The 15297-nt window shown below is 38.8% G+C and overlaps 1 protein-coding gene across 2 annotated transcripts in view; it reads left to right on the top strand.

Moving 5' to 3' along the window:
* Positions 1-15297, top strand: part of col27a1b (collagen, type XXVII, alpha 1b) — a 70313-nt gene that overhangs the window by 51019 nt on the left and 3997 nt on the right. The window contains exons 33-59 of one of the 2 annotated variants that reach the window (XM_042420681.1): positions 122-175; positions 263-316; positions 1285-1338; positions 1605-1658; positions 3973-4080; positions 4172-4225; positions 4501-4608; positions 4768-4821; positions 6093-6146; positions 7139-7195; positions 7290-7343; positions 7460-7513; positions 7629-7682; positions 7825-7878; positions 7996-8103; positions 8191-8298; positions 9688-9795; positions 9902-9955; positions 11847-11909; positions 12077-12130; positions 12232-12267; positions 12812-12829; positions 12986-13021; positions 14208-14234; positions 14360-14425; positions 14603-14771; positions 14885-14994. In XM_042420681.1, coding sequence (XP_042276615.1) covers positions 122-175; positions 263-316; positions 1285-1338; positions 1605-1658; positions 3973-4080; positions 4172-4225; positions 4501-4608; positions 4768-4821; positions 6093-6146; positions 7139-7195; positions 7290-7343; positions 7460-7513; positions 7629-7682; positions 7825-7878; positions 7996-8103; positions 8191-8298; positions 9688-9795; positions 9902-9955; positions 11847-11909; positions 12077-12130; positions 12232-12267; positions 12812-12829; positions 12986-13021; positions 14208-14234; positions 14360-14425; positions 14603-14771; positions 14885-14994 — 1824 coding nt within the window. Of the gene's footprint in view, positions 1-121; positions 176-262; positions 317-1284; positions 1339-1604; positions 1659-3972; positions 4081-4171; positions 4226-4500; positions 4609-4767; positions 4822-6092; positions 6147-7138; positions 7196-7289; positions 7344-7459; positions 7514-7628; positions 7683-7824; positions 7879-7995; positions 8104-8190; positions 8299-9687; positions 9796-9901; positions 9956-11846; positions 11910-12076; positions 12131-12231; positions 12268-12811; positions 12830-12985; positions 13022-14207; positions 14235-14359; positions 14426-14599; positions 14772-14884; positions 14995-15297 lie in introns of both variants that reach the window. The other variant, XM_042420680.1, reaches the window with a different exon arrangement.

Below are 15297 nucleotides of genomic sequence, written 5' to 3'. Positions count from 1 at the left end.
TAACTTATCTCCACAAATCCACACATTCTGCCTGGTTCTTATTTCTTTTCACATTTTTCCTCCCTTACTGTCACTGTTAACTCTTAACCTTTTTGTCGATGCCTTTACTTTGTGGCTATAGGGACCAGCAGGGCCACCGGGAACGATTGGACCACTTGGGGAGATGGGACTGATGGTGAGTTTGATCACATAGCTGGTTTAACAACTTCCACTGACTTTTACATTAGCACTGAATACTGAAGGCTGTCACTGTTTCTGACAGGGGCTGCCAGGGAGGGATGGAGAGAGAGGACTGCCTGGTGAACCTGGAGAGAAGGTAAAGATATTGATATGCTGTTGAAACCTTCACTAATTATTGAAATATTGGACTGTTGGATTTGTTTTGTGTGTTTGTGTTTTACACCTTGAACATTGGTGTGGGGTGATAACATCACAACAGCCTTTGCTACAGTAAATTTTTTTTCAAGCGGATAAATTATATTTTGTTTAGAAATTAAAAGCCATTTGATTTGGGCAAACAAAAATCTATCCTGTGCTCAGTACATTTATTTGCGTGTTTGCTAATATCCACATAAGCACACACTAATCACTTCTCTCACTAAGTTTGACTCATTTACCCCCTTTACATTTCTACCTTGTGCACACTTAAGTTTTTCTGCACAAGTAGGGAAGTACAGGGAGAATGGGAAGTAACTACTGTTACCTAAGTTGGTTGGCTTCTGCTAGATAAACTTAACTTAACACTCCGGCATATGTTAGCAAGCTACCTACCAAGATAGCCAGGTAGAGACTAATTTACAAGATTTCTAAAACTAGGTGTGTGACCCAAACTGTACAAACTACTTTTGTGTAGCTTTGGTGTGCCTACTTACCATTATCCCAGTACTTCCCTACTTCTCCAGTAATTGATTATCCTTGAAAACAAATAAGAAATCACCCTCTCAAATTTTCCAATTGGCTGAAATTTTGGCATAGTAAAACTAAGTGAGAGGGATTATTATTGTGCACTTTATATAGACAATCACAAATACTGAGCACAGAATATATATTTATTTAATGAAATTAAATTATTCTTTGCCTGATCATAATTTCTGTGCAAATTATAAATTATGTGCTTGCAAACAATATATTTATTGAGGATTTAGGCACAAATATAATGGCATACTACTCTCCATCATTGAGTGTGCAGCATTGGAAAAGCAAACACAGCAGAGGCAAAAGTTTTACATCAGGAGATACAAAGCATTACCAATGACTTAACCATTATGTTTCCTTCAATGACAGGGCACCGATGGTCCACCTGGCAACATCGGAGAACAGGGTTTGATTGGCCAGAGAGTGAGTATCCCATATTTTCTTTCTGTAAAGTCTTATTGAGTAAAAGTGTACTAAATTTATCTTGGCAAACCATTAAACTGTAACAGGAGACATGCAACTAGCAGCACAGAGTTAACCAAGTGGAAAATCTGCTTTTAGAATGTAATCAAACACTATTTTGCCAGTGTTTGGATTGTTACACATATCTGTTTCTACTTCCTGTGATTACTGTCCTTGGAATACTGGAACATATTGCAACCATTACATTTTTATGATTTGCCTATCAGGGTGAGCTAGGAATTGATGGGGAGGCTGGACCAAGCGGACCTGATGGAGCCAAGGTAAGTATGAAAATAAAAGACACATGTACTTAACTTACTTATCATACTTAAACTTGAGATGTTCATCACTTTAAAACAGTGTCTCTAACTTAAGGGGACCACAATAAATGGAAAAATGTTATTTCAAGACTTTGGCCAGTGATCAAATTGTTAATAATTTCAGCACTGATTAATTCTGTCCCAAGGCTGTGTGTGTGTGAACCCAGTGAACTCTCCTGTTTACTGTAGCAGCTTATTGTAATTAGAGCGAGTCGAGTATTGTTTGTGAGATCTTGGCCTTAGTTTGAGCTGCATTGTGTTGATGCTTAGTGAAAACAGATAGCGGGGCTATTTTAAGAGTTCTACTGTCTGGCAAGTATTGTGACAGGAAAAAAAAGCAAAAAACCTGCCTATTCAGCAGGTCCAAACTGCTAGAAGTATGGCTGACAGACCCACAAACAGCTTTTGGCATATAGAAGGTGGTAAAATGTGAGCATGGAGAACACTGAGGATTAGAATAGAGTCAACCTGAGAGCCTGTACAGCTCCGTGCTATACACAACATTTTCTGTAAGTCAGGAGAGTAAACTACTTTGAGGGATTCTTGGCCACTGTGTGGCTCCTGGATAAAAAACAGCAGCTCAAGAGGGATTTGCAGCTTGTGCTGTTCACTGTTAGGGGAATGAGAACCAGTTCATTGTCATGGTTCATTGTTGTATTACTTGGTGAAACTGAAATAGAAATTCAGCAAATAATCAGAGGATTCAGACATTATTTCAACTGCCTCCTTCCAGCAGTTTGTAGCACACTGAATACCTAATTCTTGTTACAAGGCATTATAAGACTATCAAGTGAGCGTTGCCAAATAGCAAAAGTCTTTTGTATACTGTATCTATAATATCAGTTATAATAGGTCAAGCAGATAAATTTGACACTGGGAGAAGGAGAAGAAAAAAATTAGAGTCTAAGAAAGAAGGTAGACTCTTCAAAGGGAGGAATATAGAAAAATAGAATAGGAACTGCACAGAATTTTGGGTGACTGCAACACCAATATTGTATCTTGACAGAAAATCGAACCACAAGTTTGTATTTAGAGGGCCTTCGTAAAGAGATACGTGTTGTGGAGGAGAAAGAGCTATAAAAGAAGGTTCCCAAATGACACAATTTGGTAAATAGCTATTACTTATACTATATATTGAAACAAATAATTGGGAGAAGAATGTTCATTTTTAGAGGCACCTACCATCATTGAAAATGACCTAGTGTGCAAGGTGTTAAATTGTAAAAAGAAAACACACTTTCTACATGATAGAAGTCAGATTATTTTTCCATTATCAGCATGCCTAAGGGTCCCAAATGGTTTTGAAGTGAGTTATTGCTGCCAAGTTCTCAATTTTGTTTCTGTAGCGAATTATCTGTCATCTTCTTCTCTACTTGTTTGTGGTGTGCCTCAGGGCTCAATTCTTGGTCCAGTCTTGTTCTTCATTTACATGTTTCTGCTTGGACCGGTCATTCTATGTTTTGGTTTTATTTATTTCCATTATTAGGCAGACAGGCCTTGCTATACATTGCCTTAAAACTACTTGAAGTCAGTAGGACATGTTGGCTGTCTTTTAAGATGGCTTGTCTGCTTTAAAGAGTTGGATGGCTAGCAATTTTTTTTTTCAAAATTGCAATGAAACTCATGTTTGATAATGTAGCAATAAAAGTGCAGCAGAGCCTTTGCCACTTTCAAGCAATTAGAGATGCTTTGGGAGCATAATAACTTTAATAATATATCAAGTCACTGTGACACTCTTTTTTTCCATTTCAGTTATGGACTGTAGTGTCTCACTATTTTTTAGATTAAATATTAATGCTTTATCCCAACTTAACTTCTGTAAATCTCTGTTTATTTGCCACAGCTGCAGAAAACCTTTTACATAGAACCGTCTGTAGAGCTCAGAACTCCCCTGTCCTGGCATCATGTTGTTGGCGACTTGTGAATACTGGATTCATTTCAGGATTTTACTGATAACCTGCAGTCAATCACAATCAATCAAGGACATCTGACCAGACTTCACTGGCTGTCAAAATTAAAAAGGCAACCAAGCGTTTATTGTTATGGTCCCCAGGCTTTACAATAACCTCTCTATAGCAATTTTTTTCAGTTACTTAGATGTAGTATTCATCACATGGATATGAATATTTTTCAGTTTTGAGTTTTTTTGCTTATGAACTGTATTTTATTTGAAACAGGCCAAAATCCTGGCTATTGCTGCATTTGATATTAACACAGTCCTGTATTATAGGTGAAATTGTATGATCGCTATTTTTCATTGGGCTTCTCTGTTTAGGGTGAAAAAGGGGATGCTGGTCCAGAGGGAGCCAAAGGAGAGAGGGGTGAAATTGGCCTGAAAGGAAAGGAAGGACCTCTCGGGCCTCCTGGACTGGCAGGTGTAAGGGTGAGTGTCTTAGCAGCCAATTCCTTTCAATTCCCACAAAAAGACAGCTCGTTTTGTCCACTTACAATCCTGTTCGATTTTCTTTTACTAGGGTCAGGAGGGTAAACCTGGCAAAATTGGTGAGAGAGGAAAACCAGGAGAAAAGGTTTGTCAGTCCACTTGCTTGAGGCTAAAATACACCATCCATTTTTGTCTGTCAATTTGTTCTCTCTTGCAAAAGAGGTGGAATAGTTCTGTGCTGTAGTTGTAGTAAACAAACAGTGAGATCAATAACCTCAGTATGTATGACATTGGAGGTGTCCATCAAACAGACTTTCAATATGAGATGTTTGAATTGTCAAACTACCCTCACAACTGTTGAGTTGCTGAGGGAGGTTTATACATTCACTGCATACCTGCTTATTGATGGTCTCTCTCCAGGGGAGCAAGGGTCACCAAGGTCACCTGGGTGAGACCGGGCCAGTCGGTGAGCAGGGAGAGTCAGGGTTTGTTGGACAGAAAGGTGCCAGAGGAACCATTGGGCCGGTGGTAAGGCTTCCACTAATGGACTGAAGGATTGAAGGACTTAATTGTAAAGCCCCTTGAGGCAAATTAGTGATTTGTGATATTGGGCTATATAAATAAAATTGACTTGACTTAATTGGTTGTTGGTGGTTTGGGCTAAATATTATGTGTATATTTCCCTAGGGTGCTCCAGGAAGAATGGGCCAACAAGGAGATCCAGGTATACAAGGTTACGAGGTAAGGACTTCTTCATTAACAGAGGTGTAATAAAACATTTCACAGCAGGATGATTTGAAAGCGAGGAGCCTGCCAAAACCATAGAGAAGTCTTTAATCAGCTGTCAGTTCATAAATGTTAAAAATAGTGACAATCACTTTTTTTTTTTAAGCTTCTAAAATAAATGCTTTTGAACACATTTACGAAGCCAAGCATCTTTTATTCTCAAATTCTATTAAACATCTTGCATAGAAAGAAAGCTTTGTATTTTTACTATGCTATTCACTTTTTGTTTCACTCTGACATGTGTTTAAAAAGCCTGGATTGGTTTTTGGTGTTTCATCTAGGTTTATATGTCACACAAAATATTCTTAAATGACACCATCAACTTTTGAGTAGATACTATGCTTGTATTGTTCAAGTACTGATGAATCACAGTCTGAATCTCATTTGCTGGTGTTTTGTGCTCGATATTCACTCCACAGTCAGGGGAATCTCCTACAGTATCTAGTAACAACCTCTTGTGTTGTTTGGTAAATGTTTTATTTTTTTATGGAGTGCAGGTGAAATCATTGTTCTGTCCCACTCACCTGTCCTGCCTCTCACAAGAGTCTTCAGCCAATGTCTTGACTTTGATTACTCATGATTATTTGCTATTTAAAGGTAAAAAAAATAGCCTGAAATATAAAATTGTATCTCTCTGACCACTCTCTAACCAAAACAAATTTGTACTGCGCTATGCAGGTCAAACAAGAACAAACGCTGCAAAGGGAAAAAAAAAGTTAATAGCAAAAAGAGAATACTGTGTCTTTCCAAGCCATGTATGCTAGCAGCTAGCTAATTGTACCTCTCTTCCATACCATACCGATGAAGAAGACAGGAGTAGCTTTGGTTTGGGGTGGACAAACTTTTCATCTTATTTCTTGTTTAATAGAAATTAAAACTGCAACATACTATATCTGGTCCACGCCTGTATATGCTCATAAAAGTATCAAGATAAAACAGGTAGTGAGAAATAAATCATTGGAGATTTAACACCACAGTATAATCAAATTGTGGACTCATAAACACCACTCAACTGATGAATCACAAAATTGTGTTCTTCATGGAAACAGAAGATGAAGTGATATATGACACTGATGCATTCCCAATGTACTGAAGTTTTATCTTTCTCTGTCTTTACTTCAATTCCACATCTTTCTCTACATTATGAACACAGTAAAGTGGAGTGAAGGCTGTGAGGTTACAGTCCTGAAATGAAACTGAACTACAAACTCTTCCTCTTGTCTTAGGGTCACATGGGACCGCATGGCCCAATGGGACCTCCCGGGCCAAAAGGTGAAAAGGTACATTCTGACATTTATTTGTTATCCCTAATAGCCGTCTGCACTTTGATCATGTCTAATGAGCTCTGGGGTCTGTAATGGTTGCATTACTTAAAAAAACTGTCGTGCAGCACATTGCCATTGAGTGTATGGTTGTTTTTTATGCATTAGGACTTTATTTGTGTCCCTAATTAGTGCTTCTTCTGTCTGTTCTTGTCCTTTCAATATTCCTAAAGTCACCCTTGTTTGATCAATGATTTGAACTGGGACACATCCAATAAACTTTGTGCTGTCAAATGTATATAATTAGCCAAGCACCTGGACTCTTCTGCTCATGGTTTTGGGGATATTAGCACCATAATTTGTGTTTATTTGACAGGAGAAACACACAAAACACACTTCATCAGAGTATAGTGAGACACTAATTTGCATTTTTTTTGGTCCCTGAGCAGGAGCCATCTGGAAGTGGATATTTGTTATTTTCTCTTTGCCAATATTCACATAATAATGGCTGCGCTTGCTCTCTAATGAAATCAATATCATACATGGGTCAGTGCAAAATGTATTATTGCACTAAAACATGCTGCTGATAAGTACAGATCTCTATCACAGTCATGTTAAAAGCACTAATTCTATAATATACTGCTTCTCATTCATGTAAGTGTCAGTTTTTCTCGGCCCCTGACATCACTAATTATTCTTCTATGTACAATCCTATTGTGCTCTTCAGTTATTTATTTCATTTGACACATGCACAACACATGACTATTAAAATCATACACGAATCCATGGTTATTGTTTAATGAATCCCATAAAGACCCTGGAACAAACATTGGCTCCATTTATGTAAAATGAGATCACTGTGGGTAATCGCCCATGTAATGATTTGCCATTCATATAATGGGAGTGGGCAATGTGTTTCCATTGTTATACCCTTTCAAACTAAATGTGCATTGATTTTGCACAGAGCACTGCATTTGAGCGAAATTCTACTTTCTATATTGTTTTTTTAGGGTGAACAGGGGGAGGACAGCAAGGTGGAAGGTCCCCCAGGTCCCCAAGGTGACAGAGTAAGTTTCTTACATGTTCCTGGTTCTTCCTGTGTTGTTTGTTAGCGGTGGCCTAGATTGTTTGTTTAATTGATTTGTTGCCATGTGAATCCAGGGTCCTCCTGGAGACAGAGGAGATAGAGGAGAGCCGGGTGACTTTGGACACATTGTAAGTGAAATATAAAACCGACATATTGTTTGATTTTTCTCATCAGCCACATGGTGCCAGTTAGCTTTAAGTGATGTTCATGTACACACTGTAATTGAGAAAATGACATTTTCTAGGGTCATATAGGTGTTGATGGAGGGAGAGGTGAAGCTGGTGCCCCAGGGCTTCCTGTAAGTATCTAATTTTTATCTTTTTAAAATCTGAAGCTCATCAATATAAACACAGAGTCAAATTGTCCAGACACAAATCAGTGTAATTCAAATCAAACAGTAATGATCATTTCAGGGACATCCTGGGCCAAAGGGACAACCAGGGCTGAAAGGATCCAAAGGTGATCAAGTAAGGACATAAATAACAGAGGCGCTGTTTTGTTTGTTTGTTTTGTTTGATAAATTGAATTATTTCATGCAATATTTTTGGACTGTATTTTCTGTCATGCAACCATGTCAGTGCTGTGGAACATGAACTCTTTGTGCTCCAGGGTCAGAAAGGAAAATCAGGGGCCACAGGCGCACCTGGAATCAAAGGGCCACCAGTGGGTTGAATGCATGTTTTCGCTTTTTATATAATCAGACATAACTCACACTTGTGCAACATGTAACCATTCAGAAAAAAAGAAATGCATGATACATTTCTGGTTGTATTTCCTAAGGGTCCAGAGGGCCCTATTGGCCCAAGGGGCGTTGTGGGCAGGGAGGGCCTTGAGGGGCCACCTGGAATGGATGGACTGCCTGGTAAAGATGGAAGCAAAGGAGTCAAGGTGAGCAACTTGTCAGTAGTGCAGTTTTTGTTCAAAAAAATGAACAGAAGCCTTGATTATTTTCCATCAATCGCATTTTGTGTTTAGGGGGAGCAAGGAGAAGATGGTGAAGTGGGCTTAATTGGCAAACCTGGACAGCAGGGTAAAACTGGCATGATGGGGCTTCCTGGCAGTCAAGGCTTCTTTGGACCCAAGGTGAGACTGACAGGAGGACAAGTTGCATTTTCCTCATTTCAGTTGCTTGAGCTTAGGGTGCAACATATTTATTTTATTCACAAAGAACTTAATGTAAGATTCCAAATGAAATTAAATAGCTCTTTCTATCTGTGATGTAAATCTGTGTTCTGTCTTGAGGGAAAAAAAACAAGTTTACAATATGGCGGTCCCTATTTTTGCATAATTCAAAAGAATACTGTAGATGGAGGAACATTTCAATACAGCCAATCAAATCTTGGCATAAAGCAGTAACATTAGCGTGGTATCATAGGCAGAGCAGTCAGTCACACTAAGCCATACGGCAGCCTGCTACAGAAGAGCCACAGACAACAACAACAACCACACATTAAAAAACATGAGCACGTCTTCTCCTGCACTTAAACTCGTTGAAGGAGCCATCAAACAAACATTCACTGGGAAAAGAGCGGTTAGCAGGCTAGATAGCCAATTAGCTGCTCAGCTGCAGCACATTTAACGGCATGTTAACATACCTAAAAATGTCACTTTGGTTCTGTTAGATGCTGGTGTGTTCCTTGCTCTTCAAAACCACTTCCAACAACACACTGTCTGCCCATGTCTTTAGGTTACAGTACAAGTTTGTTTACTTTGTCTCTTGTTGCCCTGCCGGTGCCACTGAAACTCAGTCTGCCAACTGTTGTCAATCAAACACAAACACTAACATGTCCCTCCAGCCAGATAAGACCAAAAGTAGCATTTCTGAGATTTCCCCAAAGACCTTCTTTCTTCTTTTTAATAATAAAAAACTATTAAAAATACATTTTTTAAAAAGCATTGACATTATTTATAACTGTAAAAAGGGATGACTAAATGTGATTTCAGTTGGACTCTTAAGTTATGGCGCAAGCATTTTTATAGATCACAATGCAGGCAGTTTTATTGCCAATATCAAGTGGAAAATGCCAACTCAGCTTTATGACTAATATGCCGGGACTGCCTCCCTTGGCACCATAATGCTGGCTTAATATTTCGACCATTTTCTGATCTCAAAGGCCAAACTCTGCATTAAAACCGCAGCAGCATACAGCAGCTCTCAGAAGACCTCATATTCACGGCAATAATTTCAGGAAGTTAGCGTTGCAAAATGTTAATGAGCTGGCACATTCTTGATTTGCATGGCCCCGCCAATATAACATAAAATTTTATACATGTGTGATCATGATTAACACAGGGAACCTTTATTTGTTGGCCATGGGGCCCACTGAATGCACTTGGCAGTGTCTAATGGTGAGGAGCAAGTGAGAGATCATGAGCTTGTCACTGCACTAGCTGCATTTCTACTGGTTTGCTGGGTGTGAGATGTGAGGACGATGTGCTAGTGTTTACGTGTTTTTTGTGTGTGTTCTCCAGGGTGAAAGGGGTTTCCCAGGCCAAACTGGTCCTACAGGAAAGAGAGGTTACATTGGTGGGATGGGATTTCCAGGAAAACAAGGAGACCTGGGCTCTAAAGGGCAACCAGTGAGCAATGATATGTTAACTTACCGCCGAAATTCCTTTATATGTCAACTTCCTCACTGGTGCAGTGATGAAAATTATTATATTTCTGCTTCTCTGTATCCATCAGGGGGATTCTGGTGAACAAGGATTTCCAGGGGTGCTGGGTCTCTTTGGACCAAAGGTACACTCCTGTCAAGCTCCATTCACAACCAATATCATGACCTCAGGTCAATCAGACATACTAAGTTTAAGCTTTCCAGTCTGTATAATGTTATTAAGTCTCTGGCCAGACTTGAAAAAAGCTCTGGCAAAATAACTCGAAAAGCAATTTCTGTGTTTAACTCACCTTCTGTTTGAGGTACTATACTTCGGTTAAGTTTAAGAAAAATTGTCTGGAGGTACATTATATTATAGCGTCTTTGGGAAGATTTGGTATGAAAGCTGTTAGGTATTACTGCATGCCCCAGGATGACATCTGCTCCACCATAAGCCTGATAAACTTACAGCTTTGCTGCGTTATAGATTATTGCCAGCTGAGGAAACAGCGCACGCTTTACTAGACTTTCGTTCTTTAATTTAGAACCTCGAGACTTATGTTGGATATTTTCCTATTGTGGGACTTGAGCAGGATTGTGAAGCAGATGAGTTTTGGGTTAGTGTTCAGTAGAGTTTATAATAGTTGTTTGACAGTAAAGAATAAGGATAGTTAAAGCAAATTCCTCAGATAAAATGGCAGTATTAAAGAATTCGAAACACACTGTTTTAACGTATCAGGTGCTGGAGTGTTGTTGAATGGCTTCATTTATATCAACTGCAACTATATTGACCTTATTTGAAATAAGAGTAGAGATAAAGCTGTTTACGCTTGTTGCTTATAGAACTGTTTCCTTTCCACAGTATTATTACATTAATCAAACCTTCTGTTTTTTTTGTATTTATACTATACCATACTATACTATATTCTTGTTAATTTAGCAAAAACACTGCTGAGATATGCAGAGACTGCTGTCAGTAAAGCAAACAACCCAAACAGCTCTTTAAGCCTCAGTATATTTCAATGAGAATGTAATTTGTTAAAATTGCCACAAAGACAAACATTAAGCCAAGTGAAATTAGTTATTAAGGTCTTTCATAGTGCTGAAATGATTCGTCAGTGAAGCCAATCAACAGGAAATGAGTCTAAAACTATTTTTAGAATCAATGTTTTAGCAATTTATTAAGCAAAAACACTTACTGGTTACAGCCTCTAATATGTGAGGATTTTCTGCTTTTCTCTAATTGTAAATGTAATACCTCTGGCTACAACCCAAAGGTATTACATTTACAATTAGAGAGAAGAGAAAACTCTGGGAAGCTGTGGTGTGAATTTTTCATTTTCTTTCATACACTAGATAGTTAATTAATTTAATTTCCAAAAAATCATTTAAAAAAAGATAGATTATCTGATGCTTTTTGCAACCTTACTCCTGTGGAAAAAAATCTAGTCGTCTCAAGAGAAAAGCTGAAGCCTTGATGCTAAGACACTTTACATACAGTTTTAAAGCTATTCCATACTACATACTAATTTTGAGCAGGTTCAGTGTATGAAGTGTTTTCACACTAGTCAAGTGACATAATTTAATACACTCAAATAATAATAAATAACAAATAATAAATCCTTCTAAAGCCATTTAAATTTTTGAGTGTGCTGTTGGATGGACATTATTGTCCTGCAGTGCCATTCACAAAGGAAATGAAGGACATACTCACATCTGCAATGAAAATAAATTGTGAATGGTGGTAAAATAACTACAGAAATAGCTCATAAAGTCAAACGAACAATGTTTTTAATTCTTTTTGAATTTTATCATGCAGTGGTATTCCAAGGTTTTCTGACATTTCTGCACTGGTTATCATTTATATCATGGTGGTTGCCACTTTGCTAACAGCAGAGAACTTTGTAATTGGAACAAATCCTACGTTTTGCCAATAGAGGTCAACAACGGTCATTGATTACTTAATACTGGTTTAACCTTTAAACTTACCATACCTCATCCAACATTATAAAAAACAAATGTTTGTGTCTTTTCTAGGGACCTCCAGGAGACATTGGCCCAGCAGGGATACAGGGACCAAGAGGACCACGTGGTTTGATGGTAAGATGAAGATTAATCGTAGAGCGGTGACTCAGTGCAGTGTTTTAGCCAGTGCCAGTCCACTGAACTCTCACAAACTGTACACTTCCCATGAAAAATAAGCAGTGCTTCTTCAGATGCTCCATCATATATATGTCCTCAGTAACTAACATGCCTTTGCTTTCCAGGGTATGGAGGGAGCTTTGGGCCCCGTTGGCATCATTGGCCCCAGCGGTCATCCTGTATGTACTTCATATCTCATCCTATCTGCCAAGCTTTATGTTACTTCTCCCTGCTTTCTGGCAGTGATGGAGTGATCCTCTGTCTCCTTTCTCTCCATCAGGGACCCCAGGGTGACAAAGGAAGTCGGGGAGAGACGGTGCGTGGCGCTGTTTTGATGAATCCTTTTCTGTCTGTACTGTGAGCACAGAATAGGATACTTAGTATGGAGACAGCACACCACTCAGCCTCCTTTGCCCTCAGCACTTTTCATTTCCTATTGTGCTCCACTGTTTGTTGTTACACTCACAGTGACACTTAGCTGCTGTGGAATTCCTGTCAGGGTGATAAATGTTGGCTGCATGCTCATCTCAAGGTTTTTAAGAGGTTTGTTGAGCGCTCATGCACAGGCATAATTCACAAGCTCACTCCTAAAACGCCAACATTCACGTATGGGTTCTCTGTGTGAAAATAGCATTTTCTGTGTGGAAATAAGATTTCTGAGAGCAGGCTTGCAAAGAAGCAAGAGCGCAATTCAACAGCAATTCAGCATACAGTAGATAAAGATTGTCGGTTGAAAGTGTAGCACAAAAATGGCATTATGCTGTACATGATAGAATATCTGGTCTGCTTTCAGAGTCATTCTATTATTGTGGGATTGTCCACTTATGAATATTGATTTCTTTTTCTTTCATCCCCAACAGGGGTTGCAAGGACCGAGGGTGAGTAATTATTCACCTCTGTAGCTTAATCATTGTTCTCTGCTCGGGCCTGTGGTCCGCTCAGTACCAGAAGAAATGAATGAACTACTTAATCATCTTCTGTAAAGGCCAAGTTATAAATAATCTGAAGTCTAATGTGGTGATGCAATTTTACAGGGATCTCCTGGTCCACGTGGACCACCAGGACCACCAGTAAGTTTGTCATTTTGCATATTTTACACATGAATTCAGTCTAGATTCGCGTGTTTTAACTAATACAAGTGAAAAAAATTAAGATGAGAATTTAACTTGAAAAGGGGTTCTTAGTGCATCTTCCAGCAATTTGCAGCTGAAGTAGGTGCTTCTCGGATCAAAGAGAGCTAATTTCAAGAGGGAAAAGACTGGAGCAGTACACAGATTAACGTTTCGACTCTTCATCAGAGTCAAAAATGCCAAAAATAATACTTACAAAAGAGTTCATGCAAATCAACACATGATGGCCCAGTGCACAGCTATAAGCTAATCCATCTTCCTGTGTGCTAAGCTGAAACAACAGAACAATTTAAACAGAAACACTTTCAGCACATGTCTTAATTTATTTGTTTGATTAAATCTGTGAGAGAACAAATTTGTAATATGTACGACTGAACTGGTTAAGACAACCTAGTCATTCCTAATGTGCGCTGGACTTACAAAATAGTGTTTAAATGTTTGTCTATTTGCATTATTAAAGACTGCAAATCCAGCAGTATGCACCAGTCTTTCCCTCTGAAGACTTTTTCTTGTTTCCAATGGAGATCCTTATGTTTCAAGTTTAATGAAACAAGTTACATTGTTTAGACATATGTAAGTCAGATCACTCCACTGGTATCAAGATATTGTCAGTTGATCAAGAAACTTGTTTCAAAGAAAAACCACTTTGAACAATCCATCTGCATTGAACACAAGTGAGGGTCTTGTCAGTTTTGATTAATCTGATGTCACATGTGGTCACATCATGCGTTTTCATAACCGAGATCCAACAGTTCCATTTATAATGAAACACATAGACTCAGCTGTGGGTGCAGAATCTAGTCAGCTTGAAAACCATTTGAAGGAGACAAATTCATCTGTTGAGCTACACTCCGGGTTAAACTGAGCACATTCACAATCACAGTGATCTGTTTGGAATAGCATTTAGCCAACGGCTCCTCTTTTCTGCATTTGACATGCTTTATTGCCTGTGTTTTCATGCTTCATTTCATGTACATTTGTGTTTCTGTGCATATCTGTATATTGGGTGAAAATACCAGAGCCCACCAGCAAAAGTGTAGATTAGGATTTACAGAAATGCTACCAAGAAAAAATCATGTCAGGACACACGTTGCCTATAATGTGGATTTCTCCCTTTGGTTTCTAGGGTTTTCCCAGTTCTGCCCTTTCACTTGTAAGTATATTTCTTTTTATTGTCAATTTGGGGTTTTGGGAATGATAGCATATTAAAGTACAAACTGTAAAATAGAAATGACCGTGGCTGAGGTTATCTTATTACCTTCCTGCATTCTTTGGTAGAAAAATGAGGCTTTTGGTGCTGCCTTTCAAGTCATCATCGATTCCCATGCTGCATTGAGGCCAGAGGTCAGTTTTTAGGGGTACTATGCTGGTTCAATGTAATCACTGTTGGTTGTTGGTTCTTTAATGGTTATTATTAATGTGAATGACTCTGTATTTACTTGAACAAGGTAGTGATTCAATTCATAAATTTACTAACAAGTAAAATTTAAAAAATCACGCCAATATTTGTATTTAAAGCAGAATTATCAGAGCATGGACCTGCCCATGTTAGACCAAAGCACAGAAATCTTCAAGACCTTGCAGCATCTCAGCACTCTCATCCAGAGTCTAAAGAACCCGTTGGGAACCCGCGACAATCCTGCTCGAATCTGCCGAGACCTCTACAACTGTGAACAGAGGATGTACGATGGTGAGGAGACAATGTCAAGACAGACATTTAAACTGCTCCATAATTTTTGCAAACACATTCATTGTGTTCCTGTTAGTAACGAGCCGTTTCCTTCTCTGTTGCCACTCTGACAGGCACTTATTGGATTGACCCAAATCTCGGCTGTGCTGCTGACACTATTGAGGTGACATGCAACTTCACTGGCGGAGGACAGACTTGCCTGAAACCTGTCACAGTTTCCAAGGTTAGGTTCACCTCTATATTTAGATATTTGCCTCAGCTAGACAAAACACCCACATATCAGTTGGATGCAGACAAGATCACTTAAGGAGCATGTTATGAAGACAGTGGATGAATATCAAATCCATGATTGCTCATGTCTTGTGATGTCTTCGAAAGAATTTTTCAAGAAGTTGAGAAGTTTAGAGAGAAGCTTAGAGTTTAAGATGGGCTGTGTGTGTGTGTGTGTGTGTGCATAAGGTCATTCATGTGATAAATTAAGGAGCACAGCTGTTCATTTTCTGGCTCTATACTATAAAACTGTAGC

Source organism: Thunnus maccoyii, chromosome 9, assembly GCF_910596095.1.
Source record: "Thunnus maccoyii chromosome 9, fThuMac1.1, whole genome shotgun sequence".
Classification (NCBI taxonomy): Eukaryota; Metazoa; Chordata; class Actinopteri; order Scombriformes; family Scombridae; genus Thunnus; species Thunnus maccoyii.
Note: the sequence above shows the minus strand (reverse complement) of the source record. Positions and strands in the feature narration are given on the sequence as shown.